This window comes from Furipterus horrens, unplaced genomic scaffold, assembly GCF_987537825.1.
Source record: "Furipterus horrens unplaced genomic scaffold, mFurHor1.1.pri manual_scaffold_3, whole genome shotgun sequence".
Classification (NCBI taxonomy): domain Eukaryota; kingdom Metazoa; phylum Chordata; class Mammalia; order Chiroptera; family Furipteridae; genus Furipterus; species Furipterus horrens.
In genome coordinates, this window is record NW_028327173.1 from 36,543,784 (window position 1) to 36,564,107 (window position 20,324).

General features: G+C 39.9%; 1 protein-coding gene across 3 annotated transcripts in view; it reads left to right on the forward strand.

Annotated features, from left to right (window-relative positions):
- Nucleotides 1-2,326: 2,326 nt before the first annotated feature.
- Nucleotides 2,327-20,324, forward strand: part of SCP2 (sterol carrier protein 2) — a 92,936-nt gene continuing 74,938 nt past the window's right edge. For 2 of the 3 annotated variants that reach the window (XM_090269480.1, XM_090269483.1), the window contains exons 1-4: nt 2,327-2,513; nt 7,484-7,541; nt 11,549-11,620; nt 19,794-19,925. In XM_090269480.1, the coding sequence (XP_090125606.1) occupies nt 2,445-2,513; nt 7,484-7,541; nt 11,549-11,620; nt 19,794-19,925 (331 nt within the window). In that variant the 5' untranslated portion in view covers nt 2,327-2,444. Of the gene's footprint in view, nt 2,514-2,862; nt 2,936-7,483; nt 7,542-11,548; nt 11,621-19,793; nt 19,926-20,324 lie in introns of those variants that run through there. The other variant, XM_090269481.1, reaches the window with a different exon arrangement.

The window sequence follows — 20,324 nt, forward strand, 5'->3', positions numbered from 1 at the left end:
ATTATTTGATTCTTTTTATTCGCTGATTCTGAATTGCAAATTTGTCTGCTCACAAAAATTTATTTGTAACCCTAAAATCAATGCTCAAAGAGCTCTTGAGGTGGCAAAATTTTTGTGTGGTGCCTTGTGCCTGTTCCCAGCTGAGGTCACACAAAATCATGCAGTGCCTTCTTGGAGAAACTTCTTTTATATTGGTGGTGTGGATGAAAAATGGGGCCACATACTAAAACTGATAAGCTCAGGGAGGCCTCCATGGTAGGTTTTCCAAACTCAAAAGACAGAAAGTAACCACATTGGATGGTCTGAACATAAAAATTCCTAACTAAAAGCAAGTCATGGTGGGTAGTCATGTCCTAGGCTGGTATCTTCCTTGACGAAGGTCAATCTTTATCTTAACAGAGCCAGCCTGTCGTCTTCTTTTTAAATCTATGATAACATACCTTTGGAATGTCAGAATAATCCCTTTTTCCATACCCCCCAGGTCACAAATGTCCACCAGTGCATGAGACAAAAGCCTGAACCTCTCATTGCTTTTTTCTTGTCCAAATACCATCTCTATGTGCTGTAAATGTTAATTGTTAACTATCCTGTACCCACTGCCAATGTAAGAAATGTCCAAACCTGTAGAGAATTTTTATGAATTTATTTGAGCCAAATAGACAACAACTGCTAGGAAGCAAAACCTCAGTGGATTGAGAATATGCTCCAGAGAATGGCAGCTTTACTGCCTCCGTTATAAATCAGAATCAAAGGAGAAGACATGAAATCTATTAGTGGTAGATTTGGGAGAAAACAAAGTGATGAAGTCTCTGAGATTGGATAAAAAGTAAAATGGAGAGACACATACCCCTCTGACATTGGTGGGTATAGGATAGTTGACAACATTTACAGTACACAGAGATGGTATTTGGGTAATAAGATAAAAAATGAGGTGTTCTGTGGTCTCATAATCTGACAGAGTTTGTGCCCTGAGATTGTCTGGAAAAAGGAGGATGACTCAGACTTTCCAAAGGTATGTTATCGTAGATTAAAAAAAAAAAAAAAATGACAATAGGCTGCCTCAGTTAAGGTAAAGATGAACTTTTGTCAAGGAATATACTGGCCTAGGACCTGACTACCCACTAGGACCCATTTTTATTTGTTTATTTATATATTTTAACATTTTATTTATCTTAGAGAGATGGAAATGGAGGGAGAGAGGGAGAGAAACATCAGTGTGTGAGAGATACCTGTGTGAGAGATACATTGATCAGTTGCCTCTTGCCCACCCCCAACTGGGACCTGACCTGCAACCCAGGCATGTGCCCTGACTGAAAATCAAACCAGCAACATTTCAGTTGGCAGGATGGCTCAAACCACTGAACCACACCAGCCAGGACAGCACCAACTTTTAGTTAGAATTTTTGTTGTTGTTGTTGTTTTTAGGCAACAGGCTTATTGAGGGAAAAGGGGGAATGGGGGTGGAGGGGAGAGGCAACCCCCAGACTGACTCGAGCGCCCGTAGGAGCAAGGGGAATGGGGAACACGGGGACGGGAATAGGGAATGGGAATGGGGACTCCCGGTCCTCCTCTGGGCCTGTAGGAGTCCCCTAGTTAGAAATTTTTATGTTCAGACCATCCCATGTGGTTACTTTATATCCCTTGAGTTTGTAAGGCCCACCATGTATGCCTTCCCTGATCTTGTCAGTTTTACTTTCTTCCACACAAGGGACTCACATTCACAAATATTTTTGCAATCCAGTTATTGAGCATAAAATCGAGATGAGTTAGGTGTATATGGGAGGTAAGGAATGGAAGTCCATGAATGTAGACAATACCATAATGAAATGACGTTTTAAAAATGAGGTAATATTGAGCATAATTGTCTACGAAGAGCTACATCACAGCGTTCTCCCTCCTGGGAGCACGTCTCAGCCTTTCTTCCCTCTCAGGTATGCATCTCCTAAACTCTAAGGGCCCCCACGGAGACTTGCAACCAGGGAAGCGATGGGCAGTGGCAGCTCTTCGGGGGCATCCCTCTCCAAGGCTTCCTTTTCTCTGACTTGTCAGTCACAGCAGCCCCAGCTATGCTAATTTCTTTCTTATGACACGTCCAGAGAGCCAAAGCAGCCCCATCTAGGATCTCTCCTGTTGCTTTTTCTATCCTAAGCCCACCCTCGTTTCATTACCCCCAACTTTAACAAACACACTCTCAAAAAAAAAAAAAAAAAAAAAAAAAAAAAAACCCTACGTAACGCTCCCCGCCCACAAAGCGCGCGCGCGCGCGCTGCCGGCGGAGCCTCTGCGCAGGCGCAGCCACCGCGGTCGCTCGCCTCTAGAAGCCCCCGCCCCCGGCAGTCCGCATCGCGGAGTGAATTTGGGTTCCGCGCCCCTGTTGTCTGGCTGCACAGGTGTCCGCTGCTCTTGCTGCACTCGCTGCACCCACCTCGAGCCCAGTCGGAGCCATGACTCTAACCTCCGTACAGCCTCGGCCCCTGCGCCGGGTCTTCGTGGTGGGGGTTGGGATGACCAAGGTAAACAGAGCAGCGGGCGCCCCAAGGCGGGCTCCCTGCTCCGCACTGGCGGAGTGAGACCAGGGGAGACCAGAGGTTACCGCCCAACCGGGAGCAGGTCGCGGGTCGGGGCCTGGGCCTGACACTGTCCGTGGGTCCGTCCTTCCAGCCTTGAGGGCACCCGGAACATCCCACCGCCCCCAGATTTTGGCCCTTGGGCATCAGAGTAGCAACTAGGGTGGGTTGTGATGTGTAGGGTGTCTCAGAGTCGGGGGTTTTCCTGCGGCCACTTCATTTTCCTCATTCCATTTCCTCCTGGGGTCAGAGTTTGTGAAGGACGCCCCAAAATAACCTGAAGTCCACATCGCATTTCATTCTGAGTGGATCTTCAAAGGAGGCAAAGTCCATCTCCCAAAAGCATAGCCGGTTGTGAATGCCACCAGGTCTGTGCTTCTGGGAATACAAGTTTCCCGTTATCCACGGTTTCACTTACCTGCAGTCAACCACTTGAAAATATTAAGTGGGAAATTACAATTAAATTATTAAGTAGTAAATGGAAAACAAAATAATCCATAAGTTTTAGATTGAACGCTGTTCTGAGTAGTGTGATGAAATATATCACCATCCCACTCCATCACCCTGGGATGTGAATCATACCTTTGTCCAGTTATGCGGTATACACCCTGTATGCACTACCCACGGTTACTCACTTAGCAGCCTTCGGGGTTATTAGAGAGAGAGAGACCACAATCACATAAGTTTTATTAGAGTATATTGCTATACTTTTTCTATTTTACTATTCATTATTGTGCCTAATTTATAAATTAAACTTTATCATAGTATGTATGTATAGGAAAAAAACACTTATCTGCGGTTTCAGAGATCCACAGGGGGTTTTCGAAGGGATTCAATAGTTCAAAGTATGGATGAGGAGGAGAAACATTAGTGATCTGTAGCGTCTTGGCTGGCACAAGATTTTTCTGGATCTTCCAACCTCGTTTCTGTTCCTTAAGTGGTACTCTGCTTGGTGCTAGAAGGCCAGAGGCTCCTGCAGTCGTATTTCTTGACTCACTTACCACCTCCGTGTTCTAGTAATGCCAAACTGCTTTTAGTTTCACTGTACACTTTGTTTTATACCTCTGTTACTCGGCTTCTGCTGTTCTCACTACTTGTACCACTTGTCTTCATTTGGTTAACTTTATTGCATTGAGATCAGTTCAGATCTTCTCCAAGAAGCCTTCGATCCTCCTGACTTTAACACAGAGCCTCTGCACTTACCTCCATCTTACTATGTTATACTGAAATTCTGTTTGTATGACTGTATTCTTCCTTAGCACATAACCTCCTCCAAGGGGAGTACCGTGTTTAATTCATTGCTATACTCCTATACCCCTAGCACCGGGTGCCTGGAGAGGCTCCATGAATGTTAGCTGAACAATACTAAATGGATATGCATTGTGAAAGAGAGCCCCTAGGGGGTGTTCTTTTTCTGAGAAAATATCCTTAAAATTTTTATTACCCTATCACTGTGCTATGATCACAATGCACTCAGAACGTGTGTGTATCAACTAATACATTATAAAACATATTTGGAGACTATTATGTTGTTTCATGGGAGAAGGGACTTCTAATAAAGAGAGCAGTAAAACCTACATTTTGGTATCAATGCAGTCAGATTCTTTATTGGTTGTTGAATGTTTGATTATATTGGTTATATAGGAAAGCACATTAAAAGAACTTTCTAAACTTTTCAGAAGCAGGTATATCTCTTTTTCCTCCAGTTGGGAGGTGGAGCTGTGGGAAGTATTAGTTACACTCCTGAGGGAAGGAATTGGGAATATGAAGAGCAACTTCATTTATGTTCTTATTAGGCCAATGCACTTCCCTCCAGGTTTGATTTTTTTTGAACTTCGGGTAGGATTTGATGAAGAGGGAGAAATTTGCTAGATAGGAGTTTAAGCTCTTTTGGTAGGTCTCGACTGGTTGGGTTCTTTATTGGGTATCATTATGTAATTTCTTAAATTGATAAAGAAGTAATAGTATAAGGATATTTAGAAACATGGCATTTTATAAAAGAAGAAATATGTAAAAGAATTGAAAGTGGATATTTTGGGAACCAGTGGATGGGGAGTAATGAAACAGGATTGCTGTTTTTATTATAAGTCTTATGATGCTTTTGTTTTGGCATTCTTTGCATAAAAAACAAAACAAAAGAAAAGAAAATAGAATGTTACCAGCACCTTAGAAGGGAAATTCCCCTCCTGCCCTCATTTAGTCACTCATTCCTTGCCAGCAAAGGTTTGCCATTATCCTGACTTGTGACCTTTAATTCCCTAGATTAGTTCTGGCTGTTTTGTTCAACGCTATGTTTGTGAGATTCATCTATAATTTTATGTGTAGTTATAGACTATTCATTCTCATTGATAAAATGTCCATGTCATGAACATATCACAATTTATCTGATCTTCTGTTAATCGACATTTGGTCATTTCCACCTAAATTTGCTTTTAATTTTCAAGGAGTAATGTATGTGTTTATTTGGCTGACTAATTTCTTTCAGTTGATAAACATATTAGTTTTATGTTGCTCTGTAACAAATCACTGCAAATTTAGTAGCTTAAAACAAAATCCACTTATATCTTGCGGATTTATAGGTTAGCAATATGGGATGATGTGACTGGGTTCTCTGTTCAGGGTTTCACTAGCCTGCAATCAAGGGTTAGCTCAGTCGCATTCTCATCTGGAGCTTGAGCTGCTCTTCCAAGCTCATTCCTTTTATTGGAAATATTGATTTCTTTGCAAAAAGATCCTTATTTACTTATTTAAAAAAGTTATTTATTAATTTTTAGAGAGAGCAGAAGGGAGGAAGAGGGAGAGAAACACCAATGTCTTTCATGCGACCCAACCGTTCCCCAACCCAGGCATGTGCCCTGACTGGGAATCAAACCAGCAACCCTTTGGTTTACAGGCCAGCGCTCAATCCCCTGTGCCACACCAGCCAGGGTGATCCTTTTTTTTTAAACTGGAGGATAAAGTTTCCATTTTCTTGCTAGCTGTTGGTCTGAGGTCGTTCTTAGTTCCTAGCGGTTGGTGTCAGGTCCTTGCCCCATGACCCCTCCAGTTCAGCAACGGAGAACTTTCTTTTGTGTCAAATTCCTCTCTGAATATTGAATCTCCCTAACTTCTGCTGCCTAATTTTTTAAAAACTTACCTTGATTTCAGTAAGAAATGGGAATGTGACGTTATTTCACTACATGGCTGATAATTTAGTGTTTAACAGATAATACTTGTCAGAGCCTAGCACAGTCCTCTTCATAGTGAGTGCTCTCTGTAAGTGCTCTGATTGTGACTAGTGAACTGAAGAATAAGTAGAAGGAGAACATGCAACTTTTGGAGGCTGAATAGGGAATTATGAAGGATTCTCTAATTCAGGAATTATGAAGAATTGGATGGATTAGAGACAGGAATAAATGTTAAATATTTCGATTTGGTTCAGTTTAATAGATGCATTTTGGCACTGCAGTGAAGTGTGGCATTTAAGTATACAGTGTTTCAAATTGGAGGTCATGAAATCAATTTAGAAGGTTGCCTTTAGCATTCAAATAATTAAACAGAAAATATTGTACCAATATAACAAGGATAAGTATTTCATGATTTTTGCTTTAATTACATGTGAATATATAGTTGGTCCTCCACATTTGTGGGTTCCGCAGATCAAAAATATTCCCCCTAAAATGTTATGTTGTAGTTGACATGTACTATGTAGTTAGGCCTATGATGGTTATGATGGGTGCGTCTGTACTGAACAGGTACAGATTTTTTGTGCCATTATTACCTAAACAATACAGCAAAACAACAATTTACCTAGCATTTATATTGTATTAGGTATTATAAGTAATCTAGAGGTGATTTAAAGCATACAGGAGGATGTGTGTAGGTTATATGCAAATACAACACTATTTTATGTAAGAGACTTGAACAACCCTGGATTCTGGTACCTCTGGGGGGTTTCCAGAACCAATCCCTGTGGGTACCATGGGAGGACTGTATGTGTATGCTGGGTTGTGTTGTAATATGTATCTTACTGGGGTTTGCAGTGAGAAATTTTTGAAAGTATTTCTCTTTATCACAAGCACTGACCAGCAAACCACTCCACTTTAATCAGTCACCAAGTTGGTAGATTTTACTTTATGTTGCGTAAGGCTATCTGCTTTTCATCCTCTGTGCTGCTGTGTTAGTAAGCTCTCACTTGGACTATTTGGAATCATGCCATTTGGTCTCACTGCCTCCAGCCTTGCTCCCTTTATTCATTTTTCCACATTGCATCTAGAATTATCTGAAATGCAAGCCTTCTCATTACATTCTATCTCTCTCTTTTTAAATAGGGCTTTATTTTTCAAAGCAGTTTTATGTTCACAGCAAAATTGAGCAGAAAATAGTTGCCATATGCTCCTTACCCCAACACAGGCACAGCCTCATCCACTATCAATGATCTGTACCAGGACCACTCTGTACCTTTGTTACAACCAGACTACATTGGTACATCATTATCGCTCAAAGTCCATAGTTTACATCAGGGTTCACTCTTGGTGGTGGTGTTTGGATAAATGAATGATAACATGTATCCATTATCAAAATCCAGGAACATGCTAGATGTTCAATATGTTTGTATTTACTTATTTATTTATTCAATATTTTATTTATTTATTTTTAGAGAGAGTGGAAGAGAAAGAGAAAGAGGGAGAAAAACATCAATGTGTGGTTGCCTTTCACATGCCCCCACTGGGGACTGACCCGTGACCCAGGCATGTGCCCTGACTGGGAATTGAACCAGCCACCCTTTGATTTGCAGGCCCGTGCTCAATGCACTGAGCCGCACCAGCCAGGGCATCAATATATTTTTACTTAAATGAATGAATTTCTGTGATGCTTTGTTGTAAGGAAATTGAACTAAACTTACTTCTGTTTGTTATCTCCTTCTCTATTTCTAGTTCATGAAACCTGGAGTTGATAATTCAAGAGACTACCCTGACTTGGCAAAAGAAGCAGGTAATATAGAATATTTAGATTTTTGAACATTATAGTTTATTGTGTGAACTATCTTGATTGTGGAGCAGCCTTGTGACCAAAAAAAGGGAGATGAACCTAAACAGGCAATTGCCTAGTGGCTCACTAGAAAGGAGAATGGGAAAAGAGCTTGGGCATTCTTAGCCAGAGGGCCAGAGCAGACAGTGGCCAGTGATTTTATGTGTTCTCCAACTGTTTGTTGGGACAGTGAAGGGCTCTGTGGGAGAGGAAAGTAGGCTCATTAAAAGGGATAACTTTATTCTAGGAGTTATGACAAAATTAGTGTTTTCCTTTCCTAGAAAAGGGATAATCACATTCAAAATGTGTTAAATACCTGTATGGTGGTTTTCCTCTCTTCACTTGACTGAGCCAGTGTAGAGAATTCTTTTTCAATCACTAGGCTAGTGTGTGACTAAAGAAGGTGATGCAGTTTGTTAATGATTATTCTAACGAGTGTTAAGCAGAGGACTTGTGTGAATAATAGTAAGATGAAACTCAAAGAGAGAAAGGTCCACAGGTGTTTGGTCCATGTTCTGTAGGCATTCTTCAGAGACACATACTTGGGCCAGGCCATCACTGGCTGAACTATGGATCTGAATTCCTTTGTTCTCTCTTAATAAAAAGGAGGACAAGCACAATAGCTTCTTTGCATGGTGGAAATAAATGTTTTAGACTCAGGTGTCAGTTGTTTGGGAGTGCTGGAAAATACCTTGAGAACTCCTTGGCCCCATGAGGTTGTTAGGTACAGTCCTCCTCCTGGGAAATCCCCTGGACCCATCCTGCTCCTGCTTGCTTGTTGCCAGGCAACCCAGAAAGAGATACTGTGGATACTCATTAAATATTCCTCCATGTCTCCATCAGTAATTAGTACCTAGTGCCTGTATATTTAGATTTTGTTTCAACTCTATTATTTAACTCAGTATTTAGATATTAGTACACATGAAATCAGAGTATCTCTGCTCCCTTGAAGGAAGGTTCATGAGATTTAATTGATTAATGTTGATCTGGGTGGACACTTGTTCATTTAATATTTATTTTTTATGTTGTTGAACATCCTCTTGACTGATATCTCCAAATAGCTTCTGCCCTTCTCTGAAGCGGGAGATGCTTTAAACAGTTCTTTCTATATGTTTTTGTTCCATTTCTTTTATTTAGTTAATAATTTTATGGTTACTTTAGTCATATATGAATAAAATATTTTGATTATAAAATGGTTATGTTGAGATGAAGTTACAAAGTTTGAAACCAACCACGGGGATCAACTGTTAAGAAATTCAGCCTGGTTAACTTTGCTTACTGCTGAAAATTCTTTTTTTGTAAGTGTAATTAGGAAAATAAACTTCATTTAATAAAGGAACTTTAATGTAGAACAAGCTTTTAAAACTTAGCTTTGCTTTAAAAAATGCCCCTTGGCTCTAATATTTAGGAAACGAGAAGTATAAAAGGATTCCACTCACATGTCTGAGGTAGTCTTAGGTGAGATATGTGCACCTTCAGACTACATCAGTCGCATTTAGTTTAATGTATATTCAAGCACAGCTTGGGCGAAAAACTCCTAAGATTCTATAAATGATTTTACATTCTGCTCTCTCTGGACTTATTTGTAGATGGGTGATGAGGCAGGCGGATAGGTTTCATGGAATACTAGATTCAGAAGTCTTACCCTCTAATTTTATAAATCGGTTTTAAGGAGGAGGTCTGCTGCCATTTTTTCCCTATCATTTCCCAAATGCATGGAATGGAGAAGAGCACACCAGCAGAGTCGTGTTCTGTCAACTCCCATTATTTAGAGAATGCTGCTCTTAACACATTCCTCGTCCTCCTTACCCTCAGAGAAAGGTTAGGATTCCTTTGCACCTAAACGCAAATGACACTCATCTGAGTGGTATAACAACACGTGTAACTCTTTCAGACAGTTACCTTCTGTTCTTTCTTTGTCTTCTCATCACTTTAAAACATTTTTATTTAACATTTATTTGAATCTGAAAGTATACACAGAAAACCTGATGTCAGGAGGAAATGTTCAACAAATGTTAGTGAGTGCATCTTGGGCCCTGGGAAGGGTTCACAGTAGGCTCTTGCCATTTGGTAGGGAAAAGAAGGTAAGTTTACACAGATGGTGAGTAGACCATGCTAAGTGGAACATGCTGTTGGCATTTAGAGGAGGTACAAAGCACAGGCTAAACCTTATACCTTTTTGTGACTCGGTCTTTCGCACTGATTATAAGAGCAATGTATGTGTTTTATTGGAACACACAGTTATATAATAATGAAAATGAAATTTTGTGACTCATGCCTATCACTATTAACATCTTACTGTATTCTATTTTACAATAGTATTTTTTCCTATGGCTATATGGAGTAAACATGCTAGGTAGTTTTGTATCCTGAGCTTTTTTTTTTTTTAAGATTTTATTTATTTATTTCTAGAGAAAGGGGAAGGGAGGGAGAGAGGGAGAGAAACATCAGTGTGTGGTTGCCTCTTGTGCGCCCCCAACTGGGGACCTGGCCCACAACCCAGGCATGTGCCCTGACTGGGAATCCAACCAGGAATCTTTGGTTCGCAGGTGGGCACTCAATCCACTGAGCCACACCAGCCAGGGCTGTATCCTGAATTTTTAAAGTTATTTTTATCATGAGCATTTATCCTATTGCTTAAAATTGTTTGAAAAAAATTATTTTTTTCATATTTCATTATATATTTATGCTATGATTTTTGTTGGACACATAGGTTTGCAACTTTTTGATACTTTAGAATAATTATAGTGAACATCTTGCTAAATATTTCCTCTCACCTCTAGTTACTTTTGAGGACAGAATCTGGAAGTAGACTCATTGGAACAGTGAATATATGACCATTTTAAGACTTGCACCAAATTGTTTTTTAGACTATCTACATTATTAGTCTCACTAGCAGTATATGAGAATGCCCTTCTTAATATAATCTTGCCAGCATTATTATAACTAAAACATGAAATTTTTTTGCTCATGTGCTAAGCAGGAAAAGATAACTGGTCTGACTAAGCCAATCCCATAATCAATTATGTATCTTCTTAGTTAAAAAAACTCAAAGTAGGCCCTGGCCAGGTAGCTCATTTGGTTAGAGTGTTGGCCTGATATGCCAAGGTTGCGGGTTCGATCCCCAGTCTGGGTACATATTATACAAGAATCAACCAATGAATGCATAAGTAAGTAGAACAACAAAATCAATGTTTATCCCCCCCGTTTTGTTTCTCTAAAATCGATTTTAAAAAAATCAAAGTAATACATTCCTATGAAAAAATAGAACACCACAAAATTGCTTAGAATTCCCGGGCTTGTTCCTCAGGGGACACTTTCTTTAACTGTTTTGGCTTTAGTTCTTCTGGTGGTTATTTCCATATCTCTAAATGTTTAATTTACCATGCTTATTCCAGTTTTGGGTTTACCAATTTTAGATCTATGTTTGCTTCTCACTGTGATTGATAAGGATTTAGCTCACCTTCTCTCCAACCTCCACTCTCCTCTTCCCAGTTTATTTATATATATATTTTTCAGTTCCTCTGTTGGTCATTTTTGTAACTTTAAATAGCATCCTTAGAGCTCCCTTTATTGTTCCATAGAGAAGGTCATCTCTTGATCCTGACTTTGTAAGGTAACCACATGAATAGTTTTGCTCACTGGAGGTGTAGTGGAGCCACAGAGATGATTAAGACAAGGACCTTGCCCTTAAGGATCTTTAAGAGTCTTGGGATTTAATATATTTATAGTTAGGACAGAAAATGTTAAGTATCAGAAAGGAGATGTGAAAAAGTGATGCAGTTGCTTACAGGAAGAAACGATTACTTTCAAAATGAGAGATGAGATGATTTGATGACGGATTTGTCATTTGAATTGAACATAGGCTACACAGAAGTAGATTTACTACTCTGGGAAAACTAAATTTACTTTCTACTCACGTAAAGCAAATACTTAAAGCACTATTTGATAAAATCCTTTTGTTTTTATAGGTCAGAAGGCTTTAGCTGATGCACATATTCCTTATTCGGCAGTGAAACAGGCATGTGTTGGCTACGTTTATGGTATGTTTTAAACTATATATTCTTAAAAATTATCACCTAAGTCTAGCAGCAACCACATAAACAATACAGGGGTATTAGTGAATTTTAACTTTCAAAACTCAGAATTCATAGATTAACCCATCATTCCTAGATTTCTCTTATGTGTCAGCCTAGTTTAACCTATATTTTTGCAATTATTATAGTCAAAGCAGGAGATAAATTTAAAAATAATTTTATCTTTAATAAAGAAAAAACTTACTCATACTTGTACCATATAAAGGTAATTATTGTTGAGAAGATGAATTTTTGCTTGTCTTAAAATTTGCATTTATTGACATTTTGTATTTAATAAAATTTTTTCATTAAACTTTTTTTAATATGCTTTATTGATTATGCTGTTACAGTTGTCCCAATTTCTTTTCCCTTTGTTCCCCTCCACCCAGTGACCCCCTCCCTCCAGGTGTCCTCCCACCCCTACAGTCCATGCCCATTGGTTGTGCATATAGTTCTTCTCAACATCTTCCTTTCTACCCTACTCCCTCCTACTATGCTTTTTAATTCCCGTACCATCTCCCTCCCTTTCTCCCCATCCCCCTCCCCGCTGACCTCCCCCCATAATGTTCTCCATACCTATAATTCTTTTCACACTCTCATTGCCTAGTTTGCCTTTGTTTCAGTTCCCTAGCTTCTGTTGTTGGTGGTTGTGATAAAGTTTTTATTTTAATGTTCATAGTTTTGATCCTCTTTCAACTAAACAAGTCCCTTTGACATTTCATATAACAGTGGTTTGGATCTGATGAACTCCTTCAGTTTTACTTTGTCCTGGAAGCACTTTCTCTGCCCCTCTATTCCGAATGACAGCTTTTCTGGATAGAGTATTCATGGCTGTAGGTTTTTGCTTTTCATTACTTTGAATATTTTTTGCCAGTCCCTTCTTGCCTGCAGAGTTTCTTTTGAGAAATCAGCTTAGTCTTATTGGGACCCCTTTGTATGTAATTCTCTTCTTCTGTCTTGTTGCTTTTAAGATTCTCTCTTTATCCTTAATTGTTGACATTTTGATTATAATGTGTCTTGGTGTGGTTCTCCCTGGGTCCAGTTTTTTTGGAACTTTCTGTGCTTCCTGGACCTGTAAGTCTATTTCCTTCCCCAAGTTAGGGAAATTCTACTTCATTATTTTTCACAAAGTTTTTCAATTTCTAGTTCTTCTTCTTCACTTTCTGGCAATCCTGTGATTTGGATGTTGGCCCCCTTTCTGAGTCTCTCCTCATTTTCCTCACTTTTCGTTTCTTCTTTCTGCACTGGTTGACTCTTTGTTCCTTTCCTATGTTCTGATTTGTTGATTTGATCCCAGGTTTTCTTTCCTTCACCACTGGTTTCGTATGTGTTTTTGTTCATTTCAGCAGAACTAGCCTTCATTCCTTCCCCGTCTTGTTTAAGATCTGCTGTTAAGTCTGTAAGCATTTTTATAATCAAAGCTCTGAACTGTGCCTCAGAAATCTGATTTCCTATCTGCTGCTTTGTTAAATTAGATATTTGTTGTCTGGTCAGCTGCATCACCGGGATCTCTATTGTGATCTGTGCCATCCTGACAGTTTTGTGATCTGTGCCATCCTGACAATTTTGTGTTTACCCTTGCTTCCTGGGCAGGGCTGTCACACCTCCTATGCTATAGGGGACAGAGCCCCATGCACTCATCACAACTGGGCAACCCTTGTCACGACGCTGTGGTGTTTACTGTGGGGGAGAAGGTCCAAGATGGATTCCTGCTGTTCACTCTTTGCTGAGAGACCGGGAGCCTCCTTCTCCATTCCCACCCCCTCTGGGCCTCACAGTCCAAGGCAATGGAGGTCTGCCTTCCCTGGCATTGGAATCGCAAGCTGACAGGTCTGGTCTGCAGCTGGAGGTGCTCCCCAGGCACTTTTTGCCTCCCCTTAAATACGGTGTCTGTGTTTACTGCTGTCCTGCCACCATCACCACTGCTGCCACCACCAGCACAGCTTGACCTCTCCACCCTGGCTTCGTCCTTCTTACCATCCAGATGAGTACCACTTCTTTATAACTTCATATGTTGGACTTCCATTTATTTTCTGGAACTTCTGGTTATTTCTGGTTTTGTGGTAGTTGTATTCCTTCTTAGTTGTGGAGGGAGACGGGGCATGTCAGTCTAGGCCTCCGTCTTGGCTGGAAGTCTCCTGTATTTGTCTCTGTGCCTTAGGTAGAGCTTTTGCTCCTTTAGGTATTTGTCAGTATGGGAGACCTGTTTCACCACGTTTGGTGCTGTATGTGGGGGAGGGGTCTGAGAAGGAACAATGCTGCTTGCCCAGCACTTGCCCCTTTTCCAGGAACTTCTCCCACTTCCATATGGAACTGGTGCTTCTCTAGCTGTTGCCTTGTCTGTTGTTCCCAGAGTGAATGGGTCTGCGGACGTTCTAGGACTTTGAGGGCCCTTTAAACAAGCGGACTCTGCTGAGAGACTGGCAGTTTCTGCCTCTGCCCAACCCCCACTGGTTTGCACAGTCAGAAGCAGTGAGGCTTCATTTTCCCGGTGCTGGGATTGTGAGCTGCGCGGTCTGTTGAGGAGCTGTGAATGCCCCCCAGGTGTCCCTCTTGACTTTTTAAAACATGTAACTGTGCTTTCCGTTAGCCTGTCGCTACCGCTGCTGCCACACCATGTCCTCTCCACCCCAGCTCTGCCCCTCCTACCTGTCTGGATGAGTATTTCTTCTTTATATCTTCGTTTGTTGGACTTCTATGCAGTTTGATTTTCTGAAACTTCTGGTTGTTTCTAGTTTTGAGGTAGTTGTACTCCTTCTTAGTTGTGGAGGGAGATGGAGCGTGTCAGTCTAGGCCTCCATCTTGGCTGGAAGTCCCTCATTAAACTTTTTCTGATTAAGAAATGATATGTACTAATTGTATTGTAAAATAAAAAAGAAAACAAATACACAAGAAAAAAATAAGTCAGCTGTTGAAGTGATGTTGGAAGCATGACAGTGTGAGAGGTCCCCCTGGTCTCTTCCCTTGAAGTAACACCAAGTTGAATAGCCATAATTCAACACACAAACACGTGTGAGAGAGTCACACCTTGAAACATCAGAACGTGGCCCACTTGGAGCGAGCAGGGGAGGAGGGAAAGGAGAAGAGCAGAGATGGGTGCAAGGGATGCAGTCTGGAGCTCACTGTGAGTCTTGGGAGAGGAGAAAGATCAGGTTGCAGTGTGTACTCTACAGCCCTGAAGAACAGGGAGGTAGAATCAACATTCCTGTCTGAGGGGTCAGCACATGCTGTGGCTGAACCTGGTGACTGGATCAGAGATGGAACACAGAGGTATGGCCCCTGTGATCTAGCGGACGTCATTGCCAGGCAGAAAACAACACCTCAGGGTATGGTCGCCTTTCCTCACCCTTCCAGAGCTAGCAGCGGGCCCCAGAAGGAGCTGTGGCAGTGAGTGTTGGGTTGCAGAGCACATTATCTGCACCCGTGAGAACGGAAGAGGCAGATGCATTCCTCCCTGAGCAGTGGGCGTGTGCTTCAGCTGGTCCCAGTGAAGGGTGGGGTGGTGGACATGCACAGGTGTGGCGGCTGAGAGCTGGCAGTCGCCATTGCAGGGAGGAGAACAAAGCCACAGATGCACAACTGGCCTCTGCCAGCCCACCCCACCCCCACCCATTGCAGCTGAACTCAGTGGGGGGCACCCTGGGACACCTGGGGCACAACCTGGCAGCATCTGGTTACAGGGGACAGCGCTGGGATTTCACCATCATCTGAACCCAATCATCCACCACATTCCCCCCATGTTCTGAGATTGAGGACACCGTTTTCAGAGAAGACCTGGTCACAGAGGAGATGCCCACCTCCCCAGAGAATACAGGACATTTTCCACTAGGCCTACAGATATTCCAGAAGCCACTCCACCTATTGGAAAACGGAAGAAAGACCTCTTATCAACCTAAATAGAAAATTGATACTCTTAAAAAAAAAAAAAAGCATATTTCATTGCCATAAATGCCTGGGCAGAGAAGTAATCCACCAAATACAATGACTAACCAAGCTAGCAAGGCAGCTCAGAAAGAAAATAAAAAATCTCCAGAAAATAAAGACATGGAAATATGTGATTTAAATGACAGGGAATTCAAGATTGCAGTTCTGAAAAAAACAAGGTACAAGAAAACTCAAGCAGTTTAATGAACTCAAATAAAATCAATGAATAAATGGAGTACTTTACCAAAGAGATTGACACTTTAAAAAATAATCAATAGAAATTCTGGAGCTGAAGAACTCAATAAAAGAGATGAAGAATGAACTAATGAGCTTAGAAATAAAGCTGACCAGATGGAGGAAATAATTAGTAGTATTTAAGATAAAGACTTGAAAGTGAAAATGAAAAACTCTTAAGAACAATCAGAATTCATCAGAAAGAGCAATATAAGAATAATGGGCATACCAGAAGGAGAAGAAAGGGAGAAGACACAGAGCCTATTCACACAGTCAATGAGAACTTAAACCTGTGGAAAACGCTGAGTCCTTGAATCCAAAAAACAGAACACCTACTTATCTCAATCCAAAAAGGCTTTCTCCAACGCACATTATATTAACACTGTCAAAAATTAGTGGCAAAGGAAGAATTCTCAAGGAAGCCAGGGAAAAGAAGACATTAATATTTAAAGGAAATCTCATTAGATTATCATCAGATTTTTCAGCAGAAATCCTACATTCTAGGAGAGAGTGGAATCAAAAGTTCAAACTACTGGAAGAGAGAAATTACCAACCAAGAATAATATATCAACAAAGTTGTCCATTAGATATGAAGGAGAAATACTTTTCCAGACATACAGAAGCTGAGGGAATTTACCACAAGACCTGCATTACAGGAAATACTGAAGGGGGTTATTCTACCTGAAACAGACAAAAAGATACATAAATATGAACTCTGCCTGGTGTGACTCAGTGGATTGAGCAGTGCAGGCCTGCAAAACAAAAGGTTGCTGGTTCGATTCCCAGTCAGGGCACATGCCTGGGTTGTGGGCCAGGCCCTCAGTTGGGGGTGTGCGAGAGGCAGCCAATCTATTTCTCTCACTCTCTTTCTCCTCCTCTTCTCTCTCTGAAAATAAATCTTTAAAAAAATTATTTAAAAAAAGTAAATAAAACCTTAAAGAAAAAAAAGAGACGTAACTATGAATAAGATGGCCAAGGGACAGACAGAAGCAGGAAATTGCAGCCCTTGCTCTGAATAGGGCATCATACACTTAAATATAACATAAAGGTTAAAGGAGGTAAAAACATTCAAAAAAGAAGACAATAGCTACTGTAATTTGGAAATGAACCCATAGCATAAAAAATCATAACGTGAGGACAAAAACATAAAAGGGGAGAGGGTAAAGGTCTGAATTTGCAATGGGGAACGGAGATAAGATGTATTTAGAAGAAAAAGGACCACTGATATAGGAAACTTCCTTTTGCATAAACCCAATGGTAACCACACAAAATATCTGGAACTAAGACAACATAAAAAAGGGGAAACAGGGAAGAAATTACAGAGTATCACCCAACTAAAATAACAGCTGGAAACACAAGGGAAAAGAAATGAGGGAGACACAGAACCATCAGAAAACAAAAGATAAAATTGCTGTAGGAAATCCTGACACATCAATAATCACCCTAAATGTAAATGGACTAAACTCAGCAATAAAAAGGCACAGAGTAGTGAACTGGATCAAAAAACAAAACCCAACCATATGCTTCAATTTCAATGACAAATATAGACTCAAAGTGGTACAGTGAAAAATGATACTCCAAACAACGGGTATCCAGAGAAAAGCAGGTGTAGCTGTTCTTATATCTGACAAAATAGAATTCCAGATAAAAAGGCAACAAATGGCAAAGATGACATTTTATAATGGTAAAGGGGACAATACAGGAAAAAGACAAGGATGCCCACTTTTCCACTGTTACTCAACATAGGCAGTCCTAGCCAGACGGCCAGAGAAAGAAAGAAAAGGCATTCAAATTTGGAATGAAGAAGTAAAATTGTCATTTTTTGCAGACAACATTATTATACAGAAAACCCTAAAGACTCCACTAAAAAACTAGTAAAAACAATGAACAAATACAGTAAAGTTGCAGATACAATACCAATGTATCAATAAACAGATTATGTATTATAGAACTGTACACTTGAAACCTATATAATTTTATTAATTGATGTCACCTCAATAAATTTAATAAACTAAAAAGCCATCTATCATACCATTATCTAGAAATTATTACCAATAATTTTTTTGTGTATATCCTTCAGTGAGTATGAATGCATGTGAATATACATGCACATACAATTTTCTCTTAAAGAAAATAAGGTCCTAGCATACATATTTTTGGTGACCTGCTTCTTTCATTTTACTATATTCAGTATTCCCCGTGTCAGTAAGTCTTCTTTTATACCATTATGAACAGTTTGCAATTAAGTTTTTTTTCTGGAATAGATGAAATATTTACATGGCACCAAAAATACAAAAAGTGGATGGTTATATAGTGGCAAGTCTCACTCTTATGCCTGTCTTCCTATCTCATGGTTCCCTTCCCTTAGACAACCAATTTCACTAATTTCTGGTGTGTCTTTCTAGAGGTAATTTATGTATATACAAATGAGTATGCATGAGTGTGTAAGTTCCCCTTTCCCCTTTCTTTTTGTTACACACATGATAGCAAAATGCATACACCATTTTGTAGCTTGCTTTCTTTTTTTTTTGTTTAGTAGTTCTTGGTAACTATTCCAAATTATATCATAAAGAGCTTCCTTGGTCTTGATTTATGGTAGCACAGTGTTTCATAGAATAGATATATCATAATTTATTTAACCTGCCCCCTTTAATGGACATTGAGGATGTTTCAGTATCTTTTCAGTATTTTAAATGATTGCATGATATTCTAGTCTTGGGGATTTACTACAGTTTATCTAGTAGTAGTAATGATATCCTATTCTTGGATGTTTAAAATTATTTACAATTTCTAGTTATTATAAAAGGCAATACTGTAGATGATTCTTTGTGCATATCTGATTATTTCCTTGAGATTTTAAGATATCAAGAGAATTTTTTTTAATTTTATTTTTATCATTTATTTATTTTAAAAGATTTTATTTATTTATTTTTAGAGAGGGTAAGGGAGGAAGAAAGAAAGTGAGAGAAACATCAATGTGTGGTTGCCTCTTGCATGCCCGTAACTGGGGACCTGGTTGGCAACCCAAGCATGTGTCCTGGCTGGGAATCAAAGCGGTGACACTTCGGTTCATAGGCTGGCGCTCAGTCCACTGAGCCACACCAGCCAGGGCCTCAAGAGAATTCTTGAAGGGAAAAATACAGTGTATTCATTGGAAAGGTGGTCTTGAACGTTGCTGCTTTCCTTGAAGACTGCTGGAGAGTCTGGACCTTCAGATGTTTCCATCACACTGCTCCAGCTTGTCTGCCTCGGGGACCGTGCTGCTTGGGAAAGGGAGTCATATCTATTCAGCTTGGATCTCTGTATTTCTGGATTTCTGTTGGCACTCAGGAGCTTCTGAAGTTTTTGAAGTTGTGGAACCTTTATATGAAGAGAAAACCATGGCTTTTTCATTAGTTTGTTTAGTTTTAAAGATTTATATCTAACAATATAAATGAAATATTGCTTCCTTAATCATGTAACCGTAGTCATATTGAATTGTTTGCTATTACTTGGTAATTTCTCTACTTTCCTACCTCTGTATAGTGTAAAGAAAATGCACATACATTCTGTGTTTTGAGAATTAAAATTTTTTTTATTGATTTTAGAGATAAGAAGGAAGGAGTGAGGAGGGAGAGGGAGGGGGAAAGAGAGAGAGAGAGGGAGAGAGAGAGGGAGAAACATCGATTTGTTCTTCCACTTATTTATGCATTCATTGTTTGCTTCTTGTATGTGCCCTAATTGGGGATTGAACCCACAACCTTGGTCAATGCTCTAACTGAACTCACTTGTGTCTGGAGAATGTTTTTTTATATTTGCAGAGTAAATGATGTTTAATGCTAAAACTGTTTCTGAGTAAGATGTTAATAGTGTATTGTTCTGTTCATGTTGTATGCTAGGGAGAGGCTTAATACTGAAAAATCGCAATGTGGGATTATATTGTGTTGCAGTTCATCGTTCCCATGCTGCATATATTAAAATTTTAATTTCTCTTTCTCTACAGGTGATTCTACCTGTGGCCAGAGGGCTATCTATCACAGTTTGGGACTGACTGGAATTCCTATAATCAATGTTAACAATAACTGTTCTACTGGCTCTACTGCTTTGTTTATGGCCCGGCAGTTGATTCAGGGTGGTGAGTACTGTTTATTAGTGTAGTGTACTTAAATAGATGTGGGGTTATTGCCCTCCTTCCACCATTTTTCCACACAACCATGAGAGGGATGGCTTCATAATGTATTTCTTAAAAATAGACAACTTTATGGAGATGTGACATATATAATAAAACTCAACCCTTTAAAGTACAAAATTCAGTATTTTTAAATATATTCACAGATTTATGCAACCATCACCACTACCTGATTTGAGAACATTTTCATCACACCAGAAAGAAACCTTGTACCCATTAGCAGGCACTCTCCATTTTCCCCTACCCTCAGCTCCTTGCAACCACTAATCTACTTCCCGTCTCTGTGGATGTACCTATCCTGAACATTATATAAATGGAATCATATAGTATATGGACTTTTGTGCC